The sequence below is a fragment of the Micropterus salmoides genome, unplaced genomic scaffold (genome assembly GCF_014851395.1).
Source record: "Micropterus salmoides isolate LMB-PRFRI ecotype aquatic unplaced genomic scaffold, ASM1485139v1 Ms_hic_scaffold_14, whole genome shotgun sequence".
In the NCBI taxonomy this organism is placed as follows: domain Eukaryota; kingdom Metazoa; phylum Chordata; class Actinopteri; order Centrarchiformes; family Centrarchidae; genus Micropterus; species Micropterus salmoides.
Window position 1 is genome coordinate 24,657,556 of NW_024040485.1, and position 23,462 is coordinate 24,681,017.

At 39.9% G+C, this 23,462-nt stretch overlaps 1 protein-coding gene across 1 annotated transcript in view; it reads right to left on the reverse strand.

Annotated features, from left to right (window-relative positions):
• Positions 1-640: 640 nt before the first annotated feature.
• Positions 641-23,462, reverse strand: part of LOC119902471 (sodium channel protein type 4 subunit alpha B-like) — a 43,370-nt gene continuing 20,548 nt past the window's right edge. Inside the window, exons 10-27 of the mRNA XM_038718683.1 lie at positions 22,368-22,565; positions 22,080-22,265; positions 21,611-21,982; positions 21,333-21,462; positions 20,413-20,651; positions 19,642-19,815; positions 18,814-19,170; positions 15,229-15,639; positions 11,404-11,521; positions 11,088-11,242; positions 9,779-9,952; positions 7,330-7,452; positions 5,881-6,153; positions 5,651-5,704; positions 5,426-5,567; positions 5,058-5,158; positions 4,570-4,840; positions 641-4,171 (exon numbers count right to left, since the gene is read on the reverse strand). Of these exons, the coding sequence (XP_038574611.1) occupies positions 2,934-4,171; positions 4,570-4,840; positions 5,058-5,158; positions 5,426-5,567; positions 5,651-5,704; positions 5,881-6,153; positions 7,330-7,452; positions 9,779-9,952; positions 11,088-11,242; positions 11,404-11,521; positions 15,229-15,639; positions 18,814-19,170; positions 19,642-19,815; positions 20,413-20,651; positions 21,333-21,462; positions 21,611-21,982; positions 22,080-22,265; positions 22,368-22,565 (4,716 nt within the window). The 3' untranslated portion in view covers positions 641-2,933. The remainder of the gene's footprint in view (positions 4,172-4,569; positions 4,841-5,057; positions 5,159-5,425; positions 5,568-5,650; positions 5,705-5,880; positions 6,154-7,329; positions 7,453-9,778; positions 9,953-11,087; positions 11,243-11,403; positions 11,522-15,228; positions 15,640-18,813; positions 19,171-19,641; positions 19,816-20,412; positions 20,652-21,332; positions 21,463-21,610; positions 21,983-22,079; positions 22,266-22,367; positions 22,566-23,462) is intronic.

Consider the following 23,462-nt stretch of genomic DNA (forward strand, 5'->3'; position numbering starts at 1 on the left):
CAGTTGATTTCTTGGTGGTACACCATGCAACAGCATTACTGTGTCGTATTTCTTTGTGTGTAAGTCTCTACGCTCTAACATACTTCAATTATTCAATTATTCAAAATATATTAAATCATTAATTGGCACAGATAATTTCAGTTACATTGTTGAGGGGGTTTATGTGATTGTGCTGCATTTGTGGAAGCATTATAAACAATTTCAAGCTCTAAAGGGCAATACACTCAAAGGGACAGACATAGAGATCCAGAGGTTTGTGCACATCTGTCCTGTTTTTTATACTCATGGACTCAGAGAGAGAGATTTAACAGCGCCCTGCTTTGTAATGAGGTCAAATCAGCTGGTTCCTCATGTGAAAATGAAGAGGCATTGCATAGTTTGGAATTTTGCTTTTGTTTTTCAGGACATCAAGTTATTTTCAAAAACTTATCTTTAAAAGTTAAATGTTAAAATATGTGGAAATGTGTTAACGATGATAAAGCCTTGCTAAAGTTTACAGAGTAATCCAAAACATGTGTCATCCAACTATTTGAACCGTATGGAGAGTTGGAAAACCCAAAAATATGGAAAAGAGTTTTATTACCATTTAATAAAACAATCCATGAAATGATCAACCTAAATGCAATACAATCAGGTTTTCAAGGAAAGTCTTTTATATAAAAATGAACACAGTATATTTATGTAATTTGATCATATCTTGTTATGGCCGTCATGAGAGTCACTGAAATGGTCTTTCAATATAAATACATTACAAAAAAATAGGTACAAATTAGCTTTACATACATTACACAGCCTCAAAGTTGCTTATACAGTTAACTACAAAATGAGCTTCCAGTGCATTCATGCCCTTCCAATCCACATCCATCAAATCAAATTAAATGGTCTAAAGAGATTCAGAGAATTGTGCGGACAACAATCAAAATCAGGCACATAATTCAGGGATTATTAGTACACACAGGCCTTATGTAATCAATACGTGTTATACTTGTAATGTGCTATATTTGACAAAATAATTAGAAATTGTTTCCACAAGTTTTTCACATAAGAAACATAACAGCGTATTTATCTATATTAGCAGTAGTATATACTAAATAACATGAAATTGTGCTTTTCTTCATGTGTTTATGTCTGAATGCACTTGATGCCATTCTAACCAGGGGCCATATCTCTATCACCTCTTACAGTATAAAGCAACTCAAATCAAAGTGCACATCAAGTAATAATTTCATTGATCACACAACTAAACATTAGAAATGAATATTAATTCAAATACATGTGGCTTACAATGGTTGGTTAAAATCTTAATATGCCTAATTTCCAATGCATGGTACGGCACGGCTCGACTCGGCTCACCTAGAACTGTTTTTTTGGTTTTCCGTACGCAAAAGTTGTGGATTGTACCTGGAACTTTTTTTTGGGGTATTTGTAAATGTTCCAAGCGAGCTAAGTTAATACTAAATGGTGGAGTTAAAACACTGAAGACCACTGATTGGTCAGAGAGAATAGTCACTTGAAAAACACAGGACACCCTGCACAGCTATTTAGCCAAGCTACCATCAATAGCGAGCACAGTTTTTTTATTGACTCGACCTAGATTGTAAAAAACTAAACTGAGTAAAGTACCTGGTACAAAAAGCGAGCTGAGTCGAATCAAGCCGAGCTGTACTGTGCAGTGGAAATTAGGCTTTAGTAACACCTGAATAAGACCTTCATAGCAGCTACAGTCGTGAAAGCAAATTCATTCCTCATCGTTAAATGTCTGCTAGCGGTATAGCAGCTGACTGGAAAATGTTTGGTCAGAAGTGTGCGCTGCTCAATATTCTCAATCTGTGTTTAGCTTGCCATCGTGTTGGTTTATGGGCTGCATAGCGATGGTAGATGCAGGGCTGTCAGGTTTTTCAAAACCTCTTAGCACTTGTAGAGTGGAATTTGTGTCAAAATACAAACATAGGTTAGAAATTTCTTTCTTTTTTTTGTTTGCAGGTGATTGTTTATGTCTATGCCCCCTTCTATTGTCTTGGTCAATTAGGTGAACCAGATTTTTAATGTCCCTATAGTGTTTCTCCCGTCCTGGGTCTATTTCGCTCCCGATACAAATTTCACTGTACAAATGCTGAGGAGTTTTTGCCACGAAAACAGTATTAACTAATGTCAACTGCTGTAACATCATTTTGGTAGTCTGTTAGCTAGCTATTGACCTAACAACAATCAGCATTTCTAGGAGTGGCGAAATGACCAAATACCACAGGTCCAAGAAGACTTCTTTGGCCATTTTGCCTATGAAATACTTTGCAAATGTTTGTTGTACAATTGTATAACTGAAAAAACATTCCATGTTTTACTTATTATAAAATTATAAATAAGAATTTAATATTCATAAAAATGTGGATATGAAAATATAAAAAAAACAAAACTGTAGATAATGTTTCATTTTAAATAAATGTAGTACTAATTCATGTGTTATTTATGTTTAATATAGTATACAATCAAAACAGCTCTTTTTGAAAATCTTACCTGCCAAATGTTAAATTACAAGACAGAGTAAGGTCAAGTTTAGACAGAGTTAGACCTCTTCCTCTCATGGAGGTTGTGACTATGTAACAAAATTTACTTTGGGGGTTTTCAATTTACTGTGATGGACTGGCGACCTGTCCAGGGTGTACCCCGACTTTCGCCCAATGTAAGCTGGGATTGGTTGTAGCCCCCCGCGACCCTGTACGCAGGATAAGCGGTTGACGATGGATGGATGGATGGATGGATGGTTTTCAATTTAAACAGAGGCTGTGAGTTACTTGAAAATATTGCATATTTCCTCGGTATCTGCTAATACATAAAAAAGTTAATCTCTTTGACCATGAGTTATTTTGAGCTATATTTTCTGCTGTAAACAAAACAGACAAAAAACACACAAACACTCTCCACACAATCGAGTCTCAAAGAAACGTTTCCTCATAGTTTTCACCAGGCTCCCCGAGTTTAGAGTCTCTGGATATCGGTCTGACGACCTCAGAGAGGTCACTGGCTGCCCTGGTTACACTTTCATAAGATGGTGGTGAGGACATTAGAGTTTCCTCTGTTTCCTCTGTCTGTACAACCTCCACCCCCACAGGTCCATAGTGCTCTATCATGGAGGCTATCAGCCCCTCCCTCTCTGGAGCATTCTCCACATCCACTACAGTCTCGTAGTTTATTTGTCTGTAGAGGTAAGATGCCTGCTTCATCTGGCGGCGTACCAGATGCCTCCTGTAACACCTCTGGATGATGATCGCGGACACCTCCTCCAGTTTGCGGCGCAGTGTGGAAGTGATGGGCTCGTGGGAGATCTTGGAGGGATTTGTCATCATGAACTTCTCCTCCATTTGCTGCTTGAGAGCGTCCATCTCACCCGACTCTCCCAGGACACGCTTTGTGAAGGCAAACAGGATGTCCAGGCAGTGGATCCTATCCCCACTGACCATGGGAAGGTCCATGGCGATCAGCTTTATCCTGTTGGGCTTGGCTATGCGCAGCGGCTCCGACAAAGTGTCAGCAAAGATCGACAGCATGGAAAACTCAATGAACTGTGTGGCTTCAGAGTCAAACTTCTCCCAAACCTCATAAAACATTTCAAAGTCGTCCTCGCTCAGTGGCTCTGTACTCTCCTCTGTGGCAACACTGAAGTTCTCCAGAATGATAGCTATATACATATTTACCACAATGAGGAAAGAAATGATTATGTAACTAACAAAGAAAGCTATGCCCATTGACGGGCTGCCACAGTTTCCCCGGGTGTTAGTGCCAGTGTTAACAAAATTAACGTCGCACTCTTCTGGGGAGCTGGCCATTATAGGGCTCAGGAGGTTGTCCCAACCTGCCGAGGTACTGATCTGAAAAAGGCAGATCATACTATTCCCAAAGGTCTCAAAGTTAAACATGTCGTCAATCCCATCTTGTTTTTTCACGTAGGCAAAGTTTGCCATACCGAAGATAGCATAGATGAACATGACGAGGAAAAGCAGGAGGCCAATGTTGAACAGTGCTGGCATGGACATCATTAAGGCAAACAGTAAAGTCCGTATTCCTTTGGCTGCACGTATAAGTCGAAGTACACGTCCTATCCTTGCCAGTCTGATGACTCGAAACAGGGTCGGAGATACAAAGTACTTCTCAATGATGTCTGCAAGAACAATCCCTGGAAAGACAGAGAAAAACAAGGCAGGAGTAGGTTTGTGTCACAATTATGCACTTAAATATACTTAAAGTTGCACTAATCAAAATGCTTAATGATCAAATCATGATGTCAAGGGGTCGCTCGCAATGACAAATCCACAAAACACTTTCGCCGGACGAATGGCAGACAAAGCTTCTACCTGATGAACACAGTGAGCACTGAAAAGCAAGATATTTCCATCTGGAGTCGGTGGAGACCAAAACAGAGCTAAATGGAGAGTGAATATTGGACGTACATTCATCATGTGGACACAAACACAACAACCAATAAATGCTAATGTTGCTCCACGTCTACTGGGTGTGTAAGAAAACTGTTTGCTACCATGTTCAGCTCTTTTTTTGAGGTGTGTCTCTACTTACCCACAATAGAGAGAATTATCACCACAAAATCAAAGATGTTCCACGCAACTGTAAAAAAATAGCAACGGAGGGCAAAGATCTTGATCAGGCATTCAGTGGTGAAGATCACGATGAAGACCAGGTTGATCTTGTTGAGGATGGACTCCATGCGCTCTGACTGCTCATCGGTTTCCACCATCATGGTCACCATGTTGACGATGATGAGCATCATGATCATGATGTCAAAGGCTTGCTTGGACACGAGATCGAAGAAAAAGGCTTGGATAATGTTCTGCGATTGAGAAATACAAATGGTAAATCAGCCAATGAATATAACATTATTAGTCCAATATTATCAAGAATGTTAGCAGACAGGACGATATGCAGGATTAGGGATTATTAAGATGACATGAAATATGTAAGAAAAAGTACATATACAAATAAAATGATGAATTTACAAAAACTCAACGTCTGAAAAATGTTTTACATCGAGAATTATATTATTTTACCCCAGGCCTTGGTATTGGCTTTTGAGGCTTTTTAGATCCTAACTTCTTCATAGCGTTATAATACTTCTTCTGTTCTTCAGTCATGAAGATATCCTGTCCACCTAAGTACAGGCAAAAACACCTAACATTATCTTTTACAGAAAAAAATGTTAAAAGTACAGTGACCAACAGAAGGTGGCAAAATCAAGCTGTTTGTTTCCTTGTTTCCTTCACGAGTCAGTTAGTATTTGCACACAATTCTTCATATTTGGTTTTCCCTGGAGAAAGAAATTTGCATATTTGAAATTCATGACTTTGTAATTGAGTCAGAGTGGCCGATTACTTGCAAATACCACATGATCCAGACCTGACATCAGTGTTATCAATACTCATCTTTCTTTTCTGCTGATTGAAATTGTCAATAATGACACCGATGAAGAGATTGAGGGTGAAGAAGGAGCCGAATATGATGAAGACGACGAAGTATAGGTACATGTAGAGGTTGATTTCTCTGATGGGTTGTTCCTCCACCTGAAATCAAACAGTTTTATAAGTCAGATAGTTACTGTAATATGTTTATGATATAGGTCCTGGAAGTAGACAGAGATACTTACTCCTCTTGAATCAATAGCTGCATGCATTATTTCCATCCATCCTTTGAATGTAGCCTATAATACAATATTACACAACATTACTGTATTGTGAATAATGTATATCTATTAGAAAACTAATATTATGATCACATATATATTATTCATGACACAAGTACAAACGTTATTCCTAAAATGAAAGTGTGTCTGAGAGATTTGACAAACTCCAAACAGTGCAGCATAAAAAAACTCACCACTTGCAGAAGGGAAAGGTAGCCGAGTCCCACGTTGTCAAAGTTGACCTTCACTTTTGTCCAGTAGAACTGGGTGTCGTTCATAGCGAGGCACTCTGACTTGTTGTTGACTACAGAGACACTGTGGATGAAACCCGTTCTGTTCACACACTTCCCGAACTTGCCAGCGAACAGGTTCACCCCCATGATGCTAAAGATGAGCCAGAAGATAAGACACACGAGCAGCACGTTCATAATGGAGGGGATGGCTCCTATAAGAGCGTTCACGACCACCTGAAGAGCAACAGGTAAGATACAGGTTAGTCTCACAGCACTGAGGTTCTCTGTTAGCCTGGTCTCAGATCACTGAATCACTGCCCGCATCTTTGATCTTTTAAGCCACGGTTTTTATGTCTGATTATGAAGCTATTTCATATTCAGCTCATGATCTGATAGTTGATTAACTAATAATTTAGTTATATAAATGTTAACTTAAAGCCAAACAAGCACCAGATTTAAACATCAGTGTATGTTTGTGTTGACTGAGTGCCTTCATGTTGAAAACGTAACTCATCTTTTCTCAAACTTCCTAAAGAAGTCACTAATATAAGGGTAAATCTAATTATGGGGACATGTGCCTGTATGTTTTGCTACTGAGCTATATCTGTACTGTAAGTTTCATAGTTACTGAACCAGACAACCTACAGCCATGCAAGCAGCTCCATGACACTATACAACGGTGCTATAAGCTAAATGCTAACATTAGCATGTTCACAATGACAACAAAGTTGTAATGTTAACATATTCACCATCTTAGTTCAGAGTGTTAGCACACTGTCTAGCACTTAACACAACTGAGGCTGATGGAAATGTTAATAGTTTTTAAGGAATTTGGTCATAAACCAAAGTATTAGACAAATAAACTAGATGAAAAGATCACCAAGGTCATTACAAGTCATCCTGAGAGGGATCTGAACCAAATTTCATGGCAATACATCCAACAATTGTGGAGACATTTCAGTCAAAATCACAAATGTGACTCTCATGGAGGTGCTAAAAGAAAGGTAAATAGATCACCAAAGTCATTAGGAGTTATCCTCCAAAACACCATGAATGTTAGCACAAAAGTTTACAGCAATCCATAAAACAGTTGTGGGGTAATTTCATCCTTAACCAAAGTGGTCCTTTAGACCGACTGACTTAATTGTACAGCCTCGCCATCCCTAAAACTACCATTGTCAAATAGTCCCATATCCTTGGTCTGAACATTGTGTCAAGTATGATGGGAATTTTTGCATGACTAGGAATTGATCTAGCTGTCAGACAGATTAATGATCCAATTAGTCTGAAAACAAACCCTCTTTGGTAGATGTAATAATCCTGAGATTAATCAGCGTGGGACTACTCAACAGAAACTCTGTCACAAGCGACATGTGACATCAGTGTCATTCAGAAAACTTTTTTTCTCACCCGCATGCCCTCAAATCTGGACAGAGCTCTGAGAGGTCTTAAAGCCCGCAGGGTCCTCAGGGACTTGATCGCAGCAAAGTCGGAATATCCCAGTGAATTTGCTACTAGACTTATCAAAGACACCTATATGGGGTACAGAAAGACATGTATACAGTGAGAATCATAAAATGAATTCAAATTCTTAAGTCAGTTCTTGTTAATGTTAAAACATTTGGGGGAAAAGTAGCATTTATTTTAAAATACAAGAGAGAGTACAAAAACATTGTGAAAAACATCACACCAACACAGTCAAGGAACTGCAATTCTATATTATAAATTATAAAATATCATAAAAGACAGGTAAATAACATTTGAAGAGCCATATTTTAGAGTTTTTGTGTATTTTGGGACATTCCACAGTTTGGAACACAATTACTTAATTTTTGAGGTTTAGATTTGATTTGGTTGTTATATCCTCTTTTAGCAAATTTAGACTTCCACTCTATTCTACATCCAAAACAGACAAAACGAAATGGTATTCCGCTGTTGAATGACCCTTGGATGACAGCTATGAATGAAAATGGCATGATATAAATGAAACGAACAAGAAAATTTATGTCATGATTGATGATGACAAAACACAGACAAGTATGCACACATGGACAAATAGCCTCCATGCATGCATACTCAGCTATATATGCATATAAAATATGTATATATATCAAATAGAGTGAGTTTTATAAAGAATTGATATCTGTCTTTGCCAAATTTGTTTCCCAATTTGCATCAAATTGATCCAATAAGTTCATTAAAACATTTTGGGACTAATAAGGTCCCAATGGTCTGTATTTCTTTATAAAAGTCTATTTACACATGTGTTCATCCAATATATCTAAAGAAGATACTCAAAAATAATTCTCGGGACAAGAGAAGTCTTTGGCTCCAAGAAAGTGCGGATGGAAAAATACTTAAACACAGTCAAATAAAGTAAAGTGGTACTTTTCATAGAGAGAAACCAAAGGTAGGTAGTTACATTGATCAACAGGACTTGTCTTTTATTCTGAACAAACAAAACAAGTAACACTCAGTACATGAATTAGACACAACAGTTTAGACATGAACTCAACCGGTGCATTAATAAATTAACAATAAGACTAAAAATGTCTGTTAAGCAACATTTTCATAGGTTTAATATGCTGTAAGAACACCAGATCTTCTGTAGATAAACCTTAGAGCATATGGCACTGCATTTATTTTTGATATAAAAGCCAAGGTCCTGAGGTAACTGATTCCAAGGATGACTGTTGAGTAGTTTTATAGCACAACAAAAGTTTTGCACATTTTATAAGAAGTGCATTCATTTAGAAACAAGACGGTGGCTTTTGATATCACAACAGAAAGCACTTACGAGTGAAGAAACACAGAAGCATTTGTGATGCAGATGCAAGTTTCCAATTCCAGAGCTCATACTCACCGGGAACTTGCTAACTACAACTTACCCTAACAATAGAGCGGTCTGTGGAAATCTGTGTAACAGCAGGTGAAATCAGAGGAGGTCAAGTCAGGCCTCGGGCTGCACGCCTCGGGCACTTAGAATGACTATAAACTACAGAGCCACATCCATTTGAACAGTTTACATGAAGACGCTCACGAAGTGAAACATGACTCAGATCACTGGAGCACTTCTTTTAATTTGTCTTGCAAAATCCTAGCATAAAGCAAATGTAAAACTGTACACTGTAAAAACTGTTTAGTGTGTGATTTAGCATCCGGGTCCAGAAACAGTTCATGTATGGTGCACACTAGAGGATTTTCTAATCTTATCGATTTAAACAATGTGGGATACTACATACGTAATGACAGAATGAACCAATTTTCTATATTTTTATCATAGGAACGCACAAAACAGTCAAATCAGTCAAGACGCAAGACTAGGCTACACACTTGGCATTTATACTAAACGATTTCCGAGTGGTGATTCAGGCGACTTGGGGTCTCACAGAAACTTGAATGATCAATGTTTGATATTTACGATTGCAATCGAGTTTACAATTCCTCCAATCCAGTTGGTGACCTTAAGATTATGTCTGTAAACCCCTCACACTACAGGTTAATTTCGGCCTATCAGCCTTGAATTGGGTATACTGTACCCCTGTGATTGTTGAGAGGGCGAATCGGACCCAAAACTGGCTCAATTATCCTCTGGTGTGCGGCCAAGTAGAGTTTGTTTGAAATAGGAGTAAATGATGGTGAGGTAAGCACAATTTCAGGCAGGAAAGTGTTTATTGCAAAGCATAAATGAATTGTCAAGTGCTTTCCTGTAAATAATGTGACACTCACCAAGCTGTAAATCCCACAAACAAGTGCTACATTCAGCTACAATGAGGGGGATTACTGTTCAACGTGAACAGGTGATTTTTAACTACAGGCATACTTTCATGTGGCGCAACAAAGAAAAATGTTCACTCACATCCACAATAAGAAAGTCGAGCCAGCACCAGTAATTGGTGAAATATTTCTTGAAGCCGTATGCAATCCACTTGAGGAACATCTCCAGCACAAAGATGTAGGAGAAAACCTTGTCGGCAGACTCCAACACCACCTTTACGACTTTTCTCTTCTCAATGTAGATGTCTTCGAATGCCTGCAGCAGAAGAGGGACAGCAATACGTACAAAACAGTCTTGAAAGTTCTGTGTTTTGCTTTTTAATTCCAACTGAATTGAAATCCCTTTGTATAGGGTTAACATGTCTTTTTAAAACATTGATTGTTTATTATTATTAAAAGTAAACAAAAAGGTCTTTGAGGAAATATTAGAAATGCTCCTTTTCGTCTCAGCCGGCTGGAGGGGCGTGTCTGTGATTGACAGCAGCTGGCAGGCTGAGCACCTCCAGGAGAAAGAGAGAAAAAGTAAACAAACTTGCGCTGTAGCTTACAAACCAAGAGCAGATGTGTTGTTAGCAGTGGTATTGAAGAGTAATGACTACTCCCGCATCTGACTGGACCCAAGTGACATTTTATCTCATTAGATGTTAGTCTCACTGTTTACTGTTTACTCTCCAACAGCTATATCAGAGCAGTAAGTGACTGCCAATGCAAAACCAACATGCTGCTGCTATTTCACAATAAAAGCAACACAACTTTAGTGTGTAAAATTACTTGTGCAATGCACTGGATGAAATCAGATGCTGTGGTCATGGCATGATGGAAAGCTAATTACTGACTGATTTTAAGAAGAATACTTTATTAATCCCTCAAATGTTTTTTCAGTCACTTGTTAATGTTAGTATATTATTCACACATACACAAACACACGGAAAGATGTCAGGGCTCAGGGGCTGCCACTCAGTGTGGCGCCCCGATCGGTTCAGGGGCTCAGGGGCTTGCTCAAGGCCACCTTCGGCAGTGCCCAGGTGGTGAACTGGCAGACCTCCAGCTACCAGTCCACACTCCGTTTCTGTGGGCCGAGCTGGACTCGAACCAGTTACCCTCCAGTTTCCAGCCAAATCCTTACGGACTACTGCCGCCCCAAACATGAGTTTGTTTGGCTACACTGTAAATAGACACATCAGTTGCTCTTCTTATCTGTTTTGCTGCTCAATGAGCGTTTGCTGCCCCCACAATTCTTAGAAGTGTAGTATTAAAGAGTACTTGTTGCTACCAGCAGGAACAATCCACATCAACTGGGAGTGAAATCTTATAGATTAAAAAAAATCCTTTAAATTTATTTTAAAAGTTAAGAATTATTTTCTTTTTCTAATAACAACTAGCAGCCGTACCAGAGCCCCACTGCTGAGCAGGATCATGAAGATGATGAAAGTTTCAAACCAGCTGTGTTCCACGATCTGGTAGCAGGTCTTCCTCAGCCTCCACCAGGCCTGGCCCAGACCACGGCTGGTATCAATGTTGCAGCATTGACAGTGCCTCGTGCACACTGAGAGGGAAGGCAAAAACAAACCAGCACAGATTAAACCACATGAAGGAACTACAGTGTAAAAATAACTTATAACATCAAAAATGTATGTTGCAAAAGCTTTGATCAGATGGTTTGTTCATAGTTTTACTTGGGTTACAACTTGAATTCTTAATCCTCACATTCTGGGAAGCATTCCTCCGGCTCCATACTCTCTTCAGCCAGCTCTGATAAGTTGTCTATCTCTTCTCCAGGCTTCCTCAGATCCACCGTGCTGCCCTCCGACAGGCTGATCTCCTCCTGAGAAGTCAAAAGTCTTACTGTTGTCAACCAATTTCTCATAATATTTTAGAACCATTATGTACTTTCCTTGTCACTGAGCTTGTACCTTGAATATGTAAACAGTGTATGAACCAGCACTGAGTTGATGTACACATATATAGCACAGACTATAGACATACATAAAACCAGATTATTTCATCAGTTTATATTGGTGGTTTCCCATCAGCTGTCAAAGGCTAAACACCTGCTGTGACATCACTGATTGGAGTATGGCCATACGTGCAATATGCTTATAAATTTCAAACCAAACAGAACAGTGTAGCAGATTTTTTCTGCGCAGTATTCAGTGTGGATTCATCCCATCAAAGCAAACTCCCCTAGATGCACTGCCTTGCCTTTCAATCTCTTCTCAGCCTTAATAAAATTTTGATGAGATTTTCATGTGTTGTAACAGCAACATATTTAACATGATTTATAGGACAGAGGTGCAGCTTCAATCCTATAAACCGGTATGAAGTCTAATCCAGCATTAAAGAGCATCCACAGGTCCTGGAGACCAGATTACCAGCATTACCAGTCTTAGTGCTCAAAAACAGAGCAGAAAGAATGACTGATGGCATTTTAGCAGAATCAGTGATAACTATTGTCACATATTCTGTTGTAAAAGATGGGCTGCTAGCACTAGTTCTTTAAAGTGATCTACTTTTAAAAATGTCTAAAGTGAGTAACAACTTATGTGTAACTAACTTCTTAATAATCACCATCTTGCTTGTGTTTTTGTGTGTATTTGTGTATTGCTCAACACATGTAAAATGCATCCTTCTTTACTGCTGTGCAGCTGCTGATGCCCAGTTAAGCTGAGCTTTCCATTTTCCCTGATGCCTAATTCTGGTGTGATGTGTGAAGCAGAGCACGGCAGAGAAAGAGGAAGAGAGCGAGCCAGACTGCAGCCTGCTCAGCTCAGGCCCTGGCTGGCTCTGCTCAGCTGTGTCAGTATAATCTGCTCTGGAGGGCCTGGCTCCACATCTGGCCTGCTGCTGTCTGCCTGCCAGAGAGGTCAGGAGCAACACATCCTCCACCTCAACAAACCCCTTACCCACAGGACTCTGAGAGATAGAGGAATCTAGGAGGAACAGGAAGGGTGAATGAAAGTAAGTTTAGTTAGGTAGTTAGTTATCCTGGCAAAAACATCAGCCAATGATAAACATCTAAAAATATTGCCTTGACTTTGATCTGTTAGGTCCAAACAAGATATGGTCCAGTTAACTGCAGGTTCTCCCATAATCAGGTCTCATTCCACCCATCATGGTGTGGTGATTGTAATATTGATTCTCTCTGCGTCACATTGCTCCTTCCATCATAGTGGGGCATGTGACATTTTAAAGGAATGGTTAGGGATAGAGAAATGATTTACTTTATTGCTGAGAATTAGATGAGAAGATCGATACCACTCTCATGTCTGTACTGTAAATATTAAGCTAACACCAGCAGCTGGTTTGCTTAGCTTAGCACAAAGTGTGGAATCAGGGGGAAACAGCTAATCTAGCTCTGTCACTAATGACCACATTATATCTCTAAATCCAAATACAAACACCAACGTGTAACCTCACTCAGATCTTCTTATCTTACTTTAAGCTACTATATCTTTAATCATAAGCCAATGTCTGTGAGCTAATTGTCTATTAATACTAATAAAACAAATAATAATGCTAGCTTATCTCTGTCAGACTTGTGGTGCTCAGTATTCTTAGCAGAGTGGTCCCCAAACCATAATCCCTTAAAGCTCCTACACATCCATGAACCACCCACACAGTTTTAGTTTAGCCCGATTAGACCTCTTCTCACAAATGTGTGGGGAAGCACCATCTTTGTTTGATTGACATCTCCCTCATTCTCCTGTTAGTATTCTTGCTCCTGTTAGGTCGGGATAAATTACACCTTTAACATATTTATTGGTATATAGATTTTAGCATAGTAGGGTAGAGGTCTAAAAAACAGAATATGTTCAAACACCTGTGAAGGTATGCATATTGTCCCTATATTATGTTATTCACAACAGACATTTTGACGTGTTATAGAGGGAAAAGCACATGCGTTACTAATAAAATTAACGACGGCTCCGTTCCAGTAAGCCATGACAGTATGACAGAGAGTCACCATGCACAATGCCAGCATTTATTTTATTATTTACATGTGTGCTTTTCCTACTGTGACCAGTTAAAATACCTTTTGTGAAAAGACCTTTTTCATGTCAAGTACAAATTTTTGAAAACGTGTGATCCACATGTTTGTCTAACTGTCTGACCGAGATTAAGGACAGTCAGCTAAGCAGCACCTTATTGTGGGATACAGAAAGTTGGCTAATAAGAATGATCTTATCAGCATTATAATAATAATGTCGCAATGGCTGACGAGACACTGAAACTACAACTGGTTGAGTGTAGTTATTCAGTGACAGCTAAAGGGTACGCAAATTGTTCCTGCATCATCTTCTCCAGGAACTTGCTGTAGATGAAAATATGCTCTTTGTCATTCGGCCAGTTTGTATAATTGCTAATGATGTAACATATTAGGGTTAGGTCTGGTCAATTTATAAATATTCCTCCCCCAAAAAACCCTATATTATTATGGTCATCTTTTCCACTTACAACTCAGCTTTCCACATTGCTGTCCCATTCACAACCCCCCCTCCCCCTTCCCCAACACAAACAACAAATCAGAATTGGAGGATTGGAAACTGATTAGATTCTTCAACTTGGATGTTATTTCACTTCCAAAACAAACAGAGCGGAACTGATAGATCCTTTGAAAGGACTTTCTAAAATATTTTCTGACATCTTGGGTAAAGAGCCAGTAAACAATCTGCCACAAAAAGCACGTAGGTCCCCCTCCACTATTTAAATATGCAGAAATACCTTTTACACCTTACACTATTACAAAAACAAAAGAACACAAAAACACTTTGTATTTGCATAAATGTTGGCCACACATGAGCCACTCACATAACATTTATTGTAACAGTCTTAAGTACTATGCGATGTTTTTATTTTTTTTATTTATTTATTCAGGGAGCTTCACTGTGAGCAACCTCTCACTTGCAGGAATGCTACATCACATTCACACCGTTACACATTCACACCTGGAAGCTACCCAGTACAACCGCAGTCTGGTCTGCTGGCCACTAAGCAGCAAGGGTTATGGGCCTTGCTCAAGGGCGGACAAGCACTGCTTGTTTTACTTTCCACACCCAGAGTTTATTCTGCCGGTCCGGGGATTGAACCGGTGACCTCAAGCTCTCGTCTCTAACCTTTGGGCCACCACTTGTTACTGCTTGGGAAAATAGAGCCAGTGTTTAGTTCATTTAGTACATTTCCAATTAATTTATTCTAATGAACTGCTAGCGTAGCCAAGTGAGTCACACCATCACAAGGCAGCTGAACATGCAAAAATTTGAAATTTGTCTACTGGCAAGTATTCAATGTAGAATAATTTTCCCACTAATACATTAATGAATCTTTACTTGGTTTTGAATTGAGCAAGTCCATCATTAATGCCAAATTACTGTGCATAAATATTTTCAAGAAACTTCCTTGGAAATTATGGACTAGTAAAATAAAGCAGTAGAATGTTTTCAGTATTGTATGTCCAATAAAGTAACAGTAACGCTACAACAGTAAACCATCAGGTCCAGTGTAAACATACATATCTGGAGATGTAAAACTCACTGGTTTGTTGTCTTCATCCTCTGATGACTCAGAAATCTCCTCCTCCTCCAGAAACTCCACATCTGACTCTCCGGGTGCGATGGGAACAATGACAGTCAAATTCGGATTTGTCATGTAGCTGTCCTCCTCTGGTATGACGTACTTCTCTCCATAACTTCCAAAAATTCGCCCATTGCTTTCCACATGATTTCCAACCAGTTTGATGGCCTGACTGGTTTCTTTGGCCTTCTGCTTTCGACGCTTTAAGCTGCGATTGAAGAGGTCGGACAGTCTTGTCACGAGCCAGGAAACACCGATGTTGATGCGGGCAATGGCAATCTGAATATTGTTTAAATCACCATCCTCATCTGGAGCAGTGAGGTTGTCGGAGCTAAAGGAGCTGAGCAGCAGGGCTAGAAAGAGATTCAACACCTGTTGACAGACAAATGTTGTGTTACTTTCATTACATGTGATTCAGATAAATTATTAGAGCATTTTTATCCTTTTATAACCATTTTGCTTAAATATGCCAGTGATTGCTGTATTTACATTACGTTTTCATTTATCTTTCTCCAAAAATAAGCTAAAGGATAAGTGGGATGCACTAATGCACAGCATTAGGTGTACTTATCCCATATTTTGTAAACATTGGCAAATCCTGCATTGTATATGCAGGAGGATATTCGACTTAGATTTGCTCAGACACATATGGCTTTACGTGCTTTCAGCTACACTGAACTCAAGTTTCCAAACAACCATCTCCCAAGTAATCTGTCTACTAGCTTAGAGAGCACCAAGCCCATCTCTTCACATTAGCGTGTGTGTGTGTGTGTGTGTTTGTGTGTGCGTACAGTCTTTGTGCATATGTGATGTGCACAGTTGGTAAGGATCATCTTTAGCCTCTGAACCAGTCAGAGATGGGGAGCATGAACACATGATTAGTGATGAATGCCCTCTAAACTTCTCGCCCCTAAGCATCCTGGTTAATCCCTTTGACAAACAGCTTTCCCATGATTCATGTGCAGAGGATGTTTCTGTCCACTGAACACTATACAGAGCACTATTGTGATCTGGTCTTTGCCCTAACGAGACAATTGAGTCACTGAAGGTCATCTTTGATCAGTGCTACCGAAAGGGCAGAGTTAAGTATAATTTAAAGCTATATTGAGTATTTAAAGAGCCAGAAGGTGTGAACTGGTGTGAAACCACCAGAGTAAACATGATATAATGGTGCTGGAGGTAGAGTAGATAGGTGATTTTGCAACTGACCATTTGCTAAGCCCCGCCGCCTACTGTTACTACTCCTGTCAAGCCATGCGTCCTGGCACTACACATAATGCAGTTTAGAAAAAAAATGTCAAATTTATCACACAAAATTCTTGACATTTGGTCTTTAGTCATAAATATTGACATTCTGGCTACATTAATGGTATTGTGCTAAAAGACTGATGGCCAAGCTCACATCCCAGGCAAAAAGTCAGCGTCCTAGACCAGATATTGACTGTGACTAGATTTATGATTTAATGCTCATATTTTTAAACAGTATGCTTTACTTGGACAAGATTTTATAATGAAAAATAACCGATGAGTTTGGCAAAAGCAACACTACTAAGACAACGTCCCAAAACCAAATAAAAAGCAGGACAGAGCAACTGCAATTAGTCCCTTCAGGCCTCCCTCCAAAGCCACTCCCCCAAAACACATTTCCATGCACAGCGAATGTGTGGGCAGAGTGCCTGTAGGTAGCCATGCTTATTATAGTCCCGTATTTGATTTACTGATTGTTTCGGGATTTAAAGAGAATTTTAACAAATATAACAAAAAATGATTCTGAAATACTACCCCAACATTACCCCAGCTTTAACTCTGATTTACAGTATAGCATCAAAGCTCCGCTACAGCGGATGTGCCAGTCCTGAACAAGTAATTTTCTAACAATAAAATCTGCTCTTGTTGTTCTATAGTATGATCATTACTTACAGTTGGTAGAAATGTTTTACAATTTTTGTTGTTGCATATATTGTCAGGAAATACATCACTATATGAAGCTTCTTCCATAGATATTTTAGTTTAAATAATCCCCATGAAATATAGTGTCAGTCATCATCCCAGCAGACTTACAAATATTTTAGAACTAACCAAAAAGGTTTTAAAACATCTCTAACAGACAGATACATTTGAGAGCATAGGATTTAAATGTGGAACAAACTAGCATTTAGTGGCAGAAGGAACAGAGGGCATGCTGGGAACAGGTGTTTGAACCACATCCAATAGGAACTCCTCACTCAAAGCCATACAACATTTTTTCAAAAGCCTAACAGGCTTTTAAAACAGTTTTGCAACAGAACTGAATTGACTGTAGTGCAGATGATGTTCATATTGCAGTGTAGGCTATAATACTATTCTACTATGGGCTTAGCATGAGATGGGAAAGGCCCTAGCTGGTAGCACATTTGTTTCTTGTTTGGACTTGCATAACACATATCTCTTGCTAATGTATGAATTGATTAGGGCAAAAATCATGATAATAACAATGAAATAAAAACTAGAGTTTACTCACTCAGGCTGAAATAGTACTATAAACACTACAACCCTACATTATGTGATTATCTATATTTCAGTAATCAGCACCCAAATGACATTTAAAATAAAACTACACTGGCCATAAATAAATGCTGCGACTGCTAGCTGTCTGCTAATGCCAGCTCACAGGACACAGCTGGACAACAAATCACCATATGGATTGATCAACAAATATACATATCCTTGCTATGGCACCGAATGACAACAGCTGTGTACAAACAGAGGTTTCCCACAGATGAACTATTTTTTTTATAGAAACAGCTGCATGCAATGGTGTGCAAGCTGTGGGAAAATCAACACCTGCTGCAAAAGCTGGAAAGAGAGCAAGAACACTCTGTGGCCTTGGCTGATCCTTTGCACAGTACTTAGGTCAAAATTTCACCCATAAGGCTTAGTTCATTAGCAATGGATAAAACATTCAGCCCTGCAGGACATGAGGCAAAGCCGCTGCTAGTGCAGAGTGTGTCTGTTGTGGCTACAGTTTGCACAACAGCAAGTGCAGATAATACATATGTTACTTGGTCGGGGGGGGCAACAGATTGTATGTTGTCCAAACATGATCCTTTTTGAAGTCAGTAAATGCTAATCTGCAGGACAGTTAACCTGATGCTGTGACTTAACCACTTTCTCAGTGCCTACAGTGACTAGCGTCTGTTTAGGAGCACTGAAGGAAAAATGCCAAAACCGTTGTACCAACGAGGCACCAACAACTGTTCAAGGATGTCCCATCCTCATAATATGGAATCATGTATCCTCATTGGTGCAATATAATCCCTGATTACTCGTGACATCATCACTTGGCTTTGACAGCAGTTATAGTTGGGTCCATTGACGTGCAAATTAATTTCTCTCTAGGCAGACTTCCTGTTATCATACACTACATGAAAAAGCTAGCTATCAACATATGCAATAAAAAGACTGGTTACTACTGAAGATGTATATTGGAATATAATATTGTTTTTGTTTTTTTTAAGTTAAATAATTTTTTTTTAAATCATATAAAATGTCTAATTTAATACTCACCACCAAGTTCCCTATGACCATGACCAACATGAACACCAGGATACAGAGGGGCTGCCCGGCAACTTCCATACAATCCCACATGGTCTCGATCCATTCGCCACACAGCACCCGGAACACGATCAGGAAGGAGTGGAAGAAATCTTTCATGTGCCAGCGAGGCAGCTGACAATCAATTGAGATCTTACACACACAGTCCTGGTAGTTCTTGCCAAACAGCTGCATGCCCACCACAGCGAAGATGAAGACGATGATGGCTAACACCAGCGTCAGGTTTCCCAGGGCGCCGACTGAGTTGCCGATAATTTTGATGAGAGTGTTGAGAGTGGGCCAAGATTTTGCCAGCTTGAAGACTCGTAACTGATGAAGGGAACAAGATAAAGAAAACAAATTATGCTACATCTTTACTAGAAACTCTGCGTTTAAATTTGATATTGGATTCTAAGATGTTCTAGACTTCAGAAATGAGTATTATTTGACCTAGTTTTATGTTCTCAGTGACGTGAGTGTTGTGTAAAATTCTCAGATTTAGGAAGGATTGAATTGTTGACCTAGCCTCTGTCCAAACAATGGGATTAGTTCTTTTTTGTTTATACTACTAATGCAAAAAAAACCACACATAATGAAATGTTATTTACCTTTTTCATACAGTATTAATTGTAGTTTAATCTACTGTATTTAAACAGAGTCATCCATCACTAGCCTTATATGTCAATCAAATCTCTGGTTTCAAATCTTTGATTTATTGCATTTGTAAAAATGAATAGAAAGGCAATGGCAAAAACAGTAAAAAAAAGAGGTACATGAGTGAAAGTTAAAGATTTTGGTTACTAGTCTGAAAGATCGCAGGACAGACAGCCCCTCTACATTGGAGAGACCCAACTCCATCAGACTGAGGCAAACAATGACGCCGTCAAAGATATTCCAGCCCTGTTGGAAGTAGTAGTAGGGGTCCATGGCAATGAGCTTCAGCACCATCTCAGCTGTAAAGATCCCCGTGAACACCTAGAAAAGACGCAGAGGGACTGAAAAACAGGAAGAGGTGGAAAAAGTACCAAACTTTTCAAGTGGAATATTACTGTACTTTTTTTACTTGAAGCTGCACTTGTGCTGCTGTTCATTTTATTAATATTTATATATTAATAATGGTGCCACTTTTAGGACTCAAATATCCATGTAGTTCAGGAGAAGATATTTCAGAGAAATCCAAAAACATATTACTTCGATTTGCCTTCTTTTCAGTAGGTTTTTGAACTCGAAGACACTTGCAGTCTATAATTCACCAGTAGGGGAAGATGGCAAATGCAAACAAGGGAATGAGTCCCACCTCCTACTAAAAATACTCCCTCTTACCAAGGATAATCACAAATAGTCTAAAGCAGAACCTTTGACACAGGATCAACATGGCCATATTTGACCTTAAGTCGAGCACAGCATAACTGGCTATAATAAACCTAGCTGTCTGATATGAAAATACATTATCTGAATGAATGCCTTTTGTCTTTCCTCTTGGCTTTCAGTCCTCTCCACTGCAAACCCAAAGGCACTTAGGAGAAACTGTGTCAAATGCTGGAAACCTGCCATGTCCTTAAAAACCCTTACCAGATTGCCCACTGAAAGCATCGTGTTGAACTCCTCAGTCATGGGGTAGTGTTCCAGGGCCATGAAGAGGGTGTTCAGCACAATGCATATGGTGATACCCAGATCCAGGAAAGGATCCATCACCATGAACTTCACCCACTCCTTCATCTTCAGCCACCACGGGCAGCAGTCCCATATCAGGTACTTCTTGGCAAATGTGTACCAGCAGGGATGACACTTTTGCCTCGACTCCTCCAGCTCTGCAAAGAGATACCAAAGTGAACAATTCATATGCAGGCCTTTCATTAAAAGTAAAGCTATGCTTGCCTTTCCTTTCTTCTCAAACCCTAGTGGGCATAACCTTCCCGTTTTATGCTAGTTTCAATTTGTAAAAGGTTGTTGAGGCTCAACATAGTGAGAGCTAAAATATATAAATACATCTCTCACGTCTGTGTACTATATATGATGGAAATAGGGGGAAACAAGCTCGGCTCTGTCTAAAGGTAACAACATCAATCTTCCTGCACCTCTGCTGTTCAGTAATTATATCTTGTCTGTTACTACTGGTACTGCGCCTGGCCAAGAAATAGTCTGGCACAAAACCACTGGTAAAACTACAATTAACATGTACTTTTTTACACTAAAGCTAAACAATTAAATAAATAAGATTTAACTTAAACTTTAGAAGTAAACTTTAGAAGTCCTGGTTGTAGTTTTTTTTTACCTTTGGACAGAGCTAAGCTGGCTGTTTTCCCCCTATTTCCAGTCTTTATGTTAAGCTAAACTAACTAGCTGCTATAGAACTATATATTTATTGTACAGACATCACAGTGATCATACTGACCGATCTCATCTAATTCTCGGCAAGAAAGAAAATAAGCATATTAATACATAACAATAACAATTGTCAAACTGCTCCTTTAGTGTTGAAAAGGACTCACCATCCATGGCATCGCTGAGGAAGCTGACAGAGCTCATCCCTCTTTTCCTGCGCACTGGAGGAGGCTCGGTCACTGTCGGGGAAGGCTGAAGGAGAGGTCTGGGAACCGTGTCCTCTGCGCTGGTGGACTTCTGGTAGGCAGAAAACACCCAAAAATGAAATACAAGGCTTTCTTCTCCTTTTATTTGGTGGGCTGTCAGAGATGTTTTACGTCCTAATAAAAGCATATTGTTCACTCTTGCAGGATTTTCTAATTAAATACAGGCTTCTCTAACTCACTGTGTCTTCTCTGATCCTCTCCATGCTGTAAGCAGGCATGGAGGTGGGAGTGTGTAGGCCCAGAGTGGTGACCCCGTTATGGTCTAGGGAAACATTGAGCCGACCATTGACATTGAGGCTGGGGGTGAAGATTTGGGAGCAGTGGCTCCGCACACTGCCCGTCCTTCTCTTCCATGGTGTTGCAGATGAATTGGTGCGACTCCTGAAGGCGTCCCCATGAACGCTGTACTCGTCATCCCCAAAGTCAGCCTCCGAGTTGTTGCGTACCCGGAAAGAGCTGAAGATGCTGTTCTGGCTTCCTCTCCTGGTGCTGAGGGGGTGAGACGACAGCGTGGCCAGCAGAGGGTGGACTGGAATAGGAGACAGAGGAGGCTACAGAAACACAGAGGATACGTTAGCTCCTATGGCTTTTAATGAGAGCATCAAAGACTGGGAGAAACGTTTGGAGTGTGATTGTTGGGTGATGTACCATTGGCTCATCCAGTGGGTCAAACTTCTCTTCCGCAGCTTCCTCTGCAGTTTCCTCAGACAACGTTCTGTGTGATCTTCTTCTTCTGCTGCTGCTTCGACGAATGCTGCCTGTCTTCAGACAAAACGGAGACAATTCTGGGGACAACACTGAGTCTGTATCCTGTGCTTGTCTTTTTGCTGCCAACTACACAAAGAAAGGAAAAACATCAAAGGATATTAGTTATTGTTTGTTGAAAGCAAACATGAAAATATGAAAGTCTTGGCTGACTGCTTGCATTGCACCTACTCTTTGCTCGCAGCGAAGATGCTCCATAGCCAGCTGAAACTCCCTCTCCTTCTGCCAGGCCTCGGCGATGGTTGCCTGATTCTGCTCCTCATAGGCCATGGCCACTACAGCCAGGATGAGGTTGACCAGGTAGAAGGAGCCCAGGAAGATTACCAGCACAAAGAAAACCATGTAGGTCTTCCCTGCTGAGCGTAACGTCTGAGGGAGCACACATGAAGTCAGTACGCCATGTTGGATACCTTTTACTCAGTAATGACATTACTGAGTTTTGGGGGCTCACTGTGATTTGGCTGCACAAAGCAGTTCAAGATGGAAAGCAACAGACAGTCAGATAATAAGAGGTAAACAAATCCTCAGTTCTATCGGCTTTATCTAAATCGGGCATCTGATCAGGATGGCACGCCTTCCTTTGGAGGTTTTCCAGTCACGTCCAACTGGTAGGAGCCCCCAGGGTAGACCCAGAATATGCTGATTACATATCTCATCTGGCTTAGGGTCACCTCTGCATCTTCCCTGGAAAACGCTGCTGGGGAATAGGGATGTCTGAACTACCTTGCTTAGCTTGCTGCCATCGTGACCCAGCCCCTGATATGTTACAGAAAATGGATGGATGGATCTAAATTCTTTATTCAGACAAAATAATTAAATGACAGCACCTTAAATAGCCATTATCGGTACTGTCCAACTCCTGAGGGAACTATCTGTGTTTAGCTGCTAAATGCTCCACGCTAAAACCCTCCATAGTGGGGAACTGCAGAGTCAGATGAGTAGTATCAGTAGGTTTGTCACTATTTGGAATCCCAACAATGCTTAATCATTGTCATTTGACCCAGCATTCAATACTTGTGTTTATATCCTGCCTGACTGTTAATGTTATGGATGACATTGTGAAGTTATGTTGAGTCACTGCGCCAACCATACTGTATCTCTCAAATTAACCAGGTAAGTAAAATAGCATTATAACCAATGGAAATAATGGTCAGTCTAAGGAAACACAACTAAACAAACTAAATGTCCCTTTAAGCATCATTATTTGACGTTTGCATTCTATCATGTATTTGTGAACTGAAATTAATGAGGAGTTAAAAATATAAT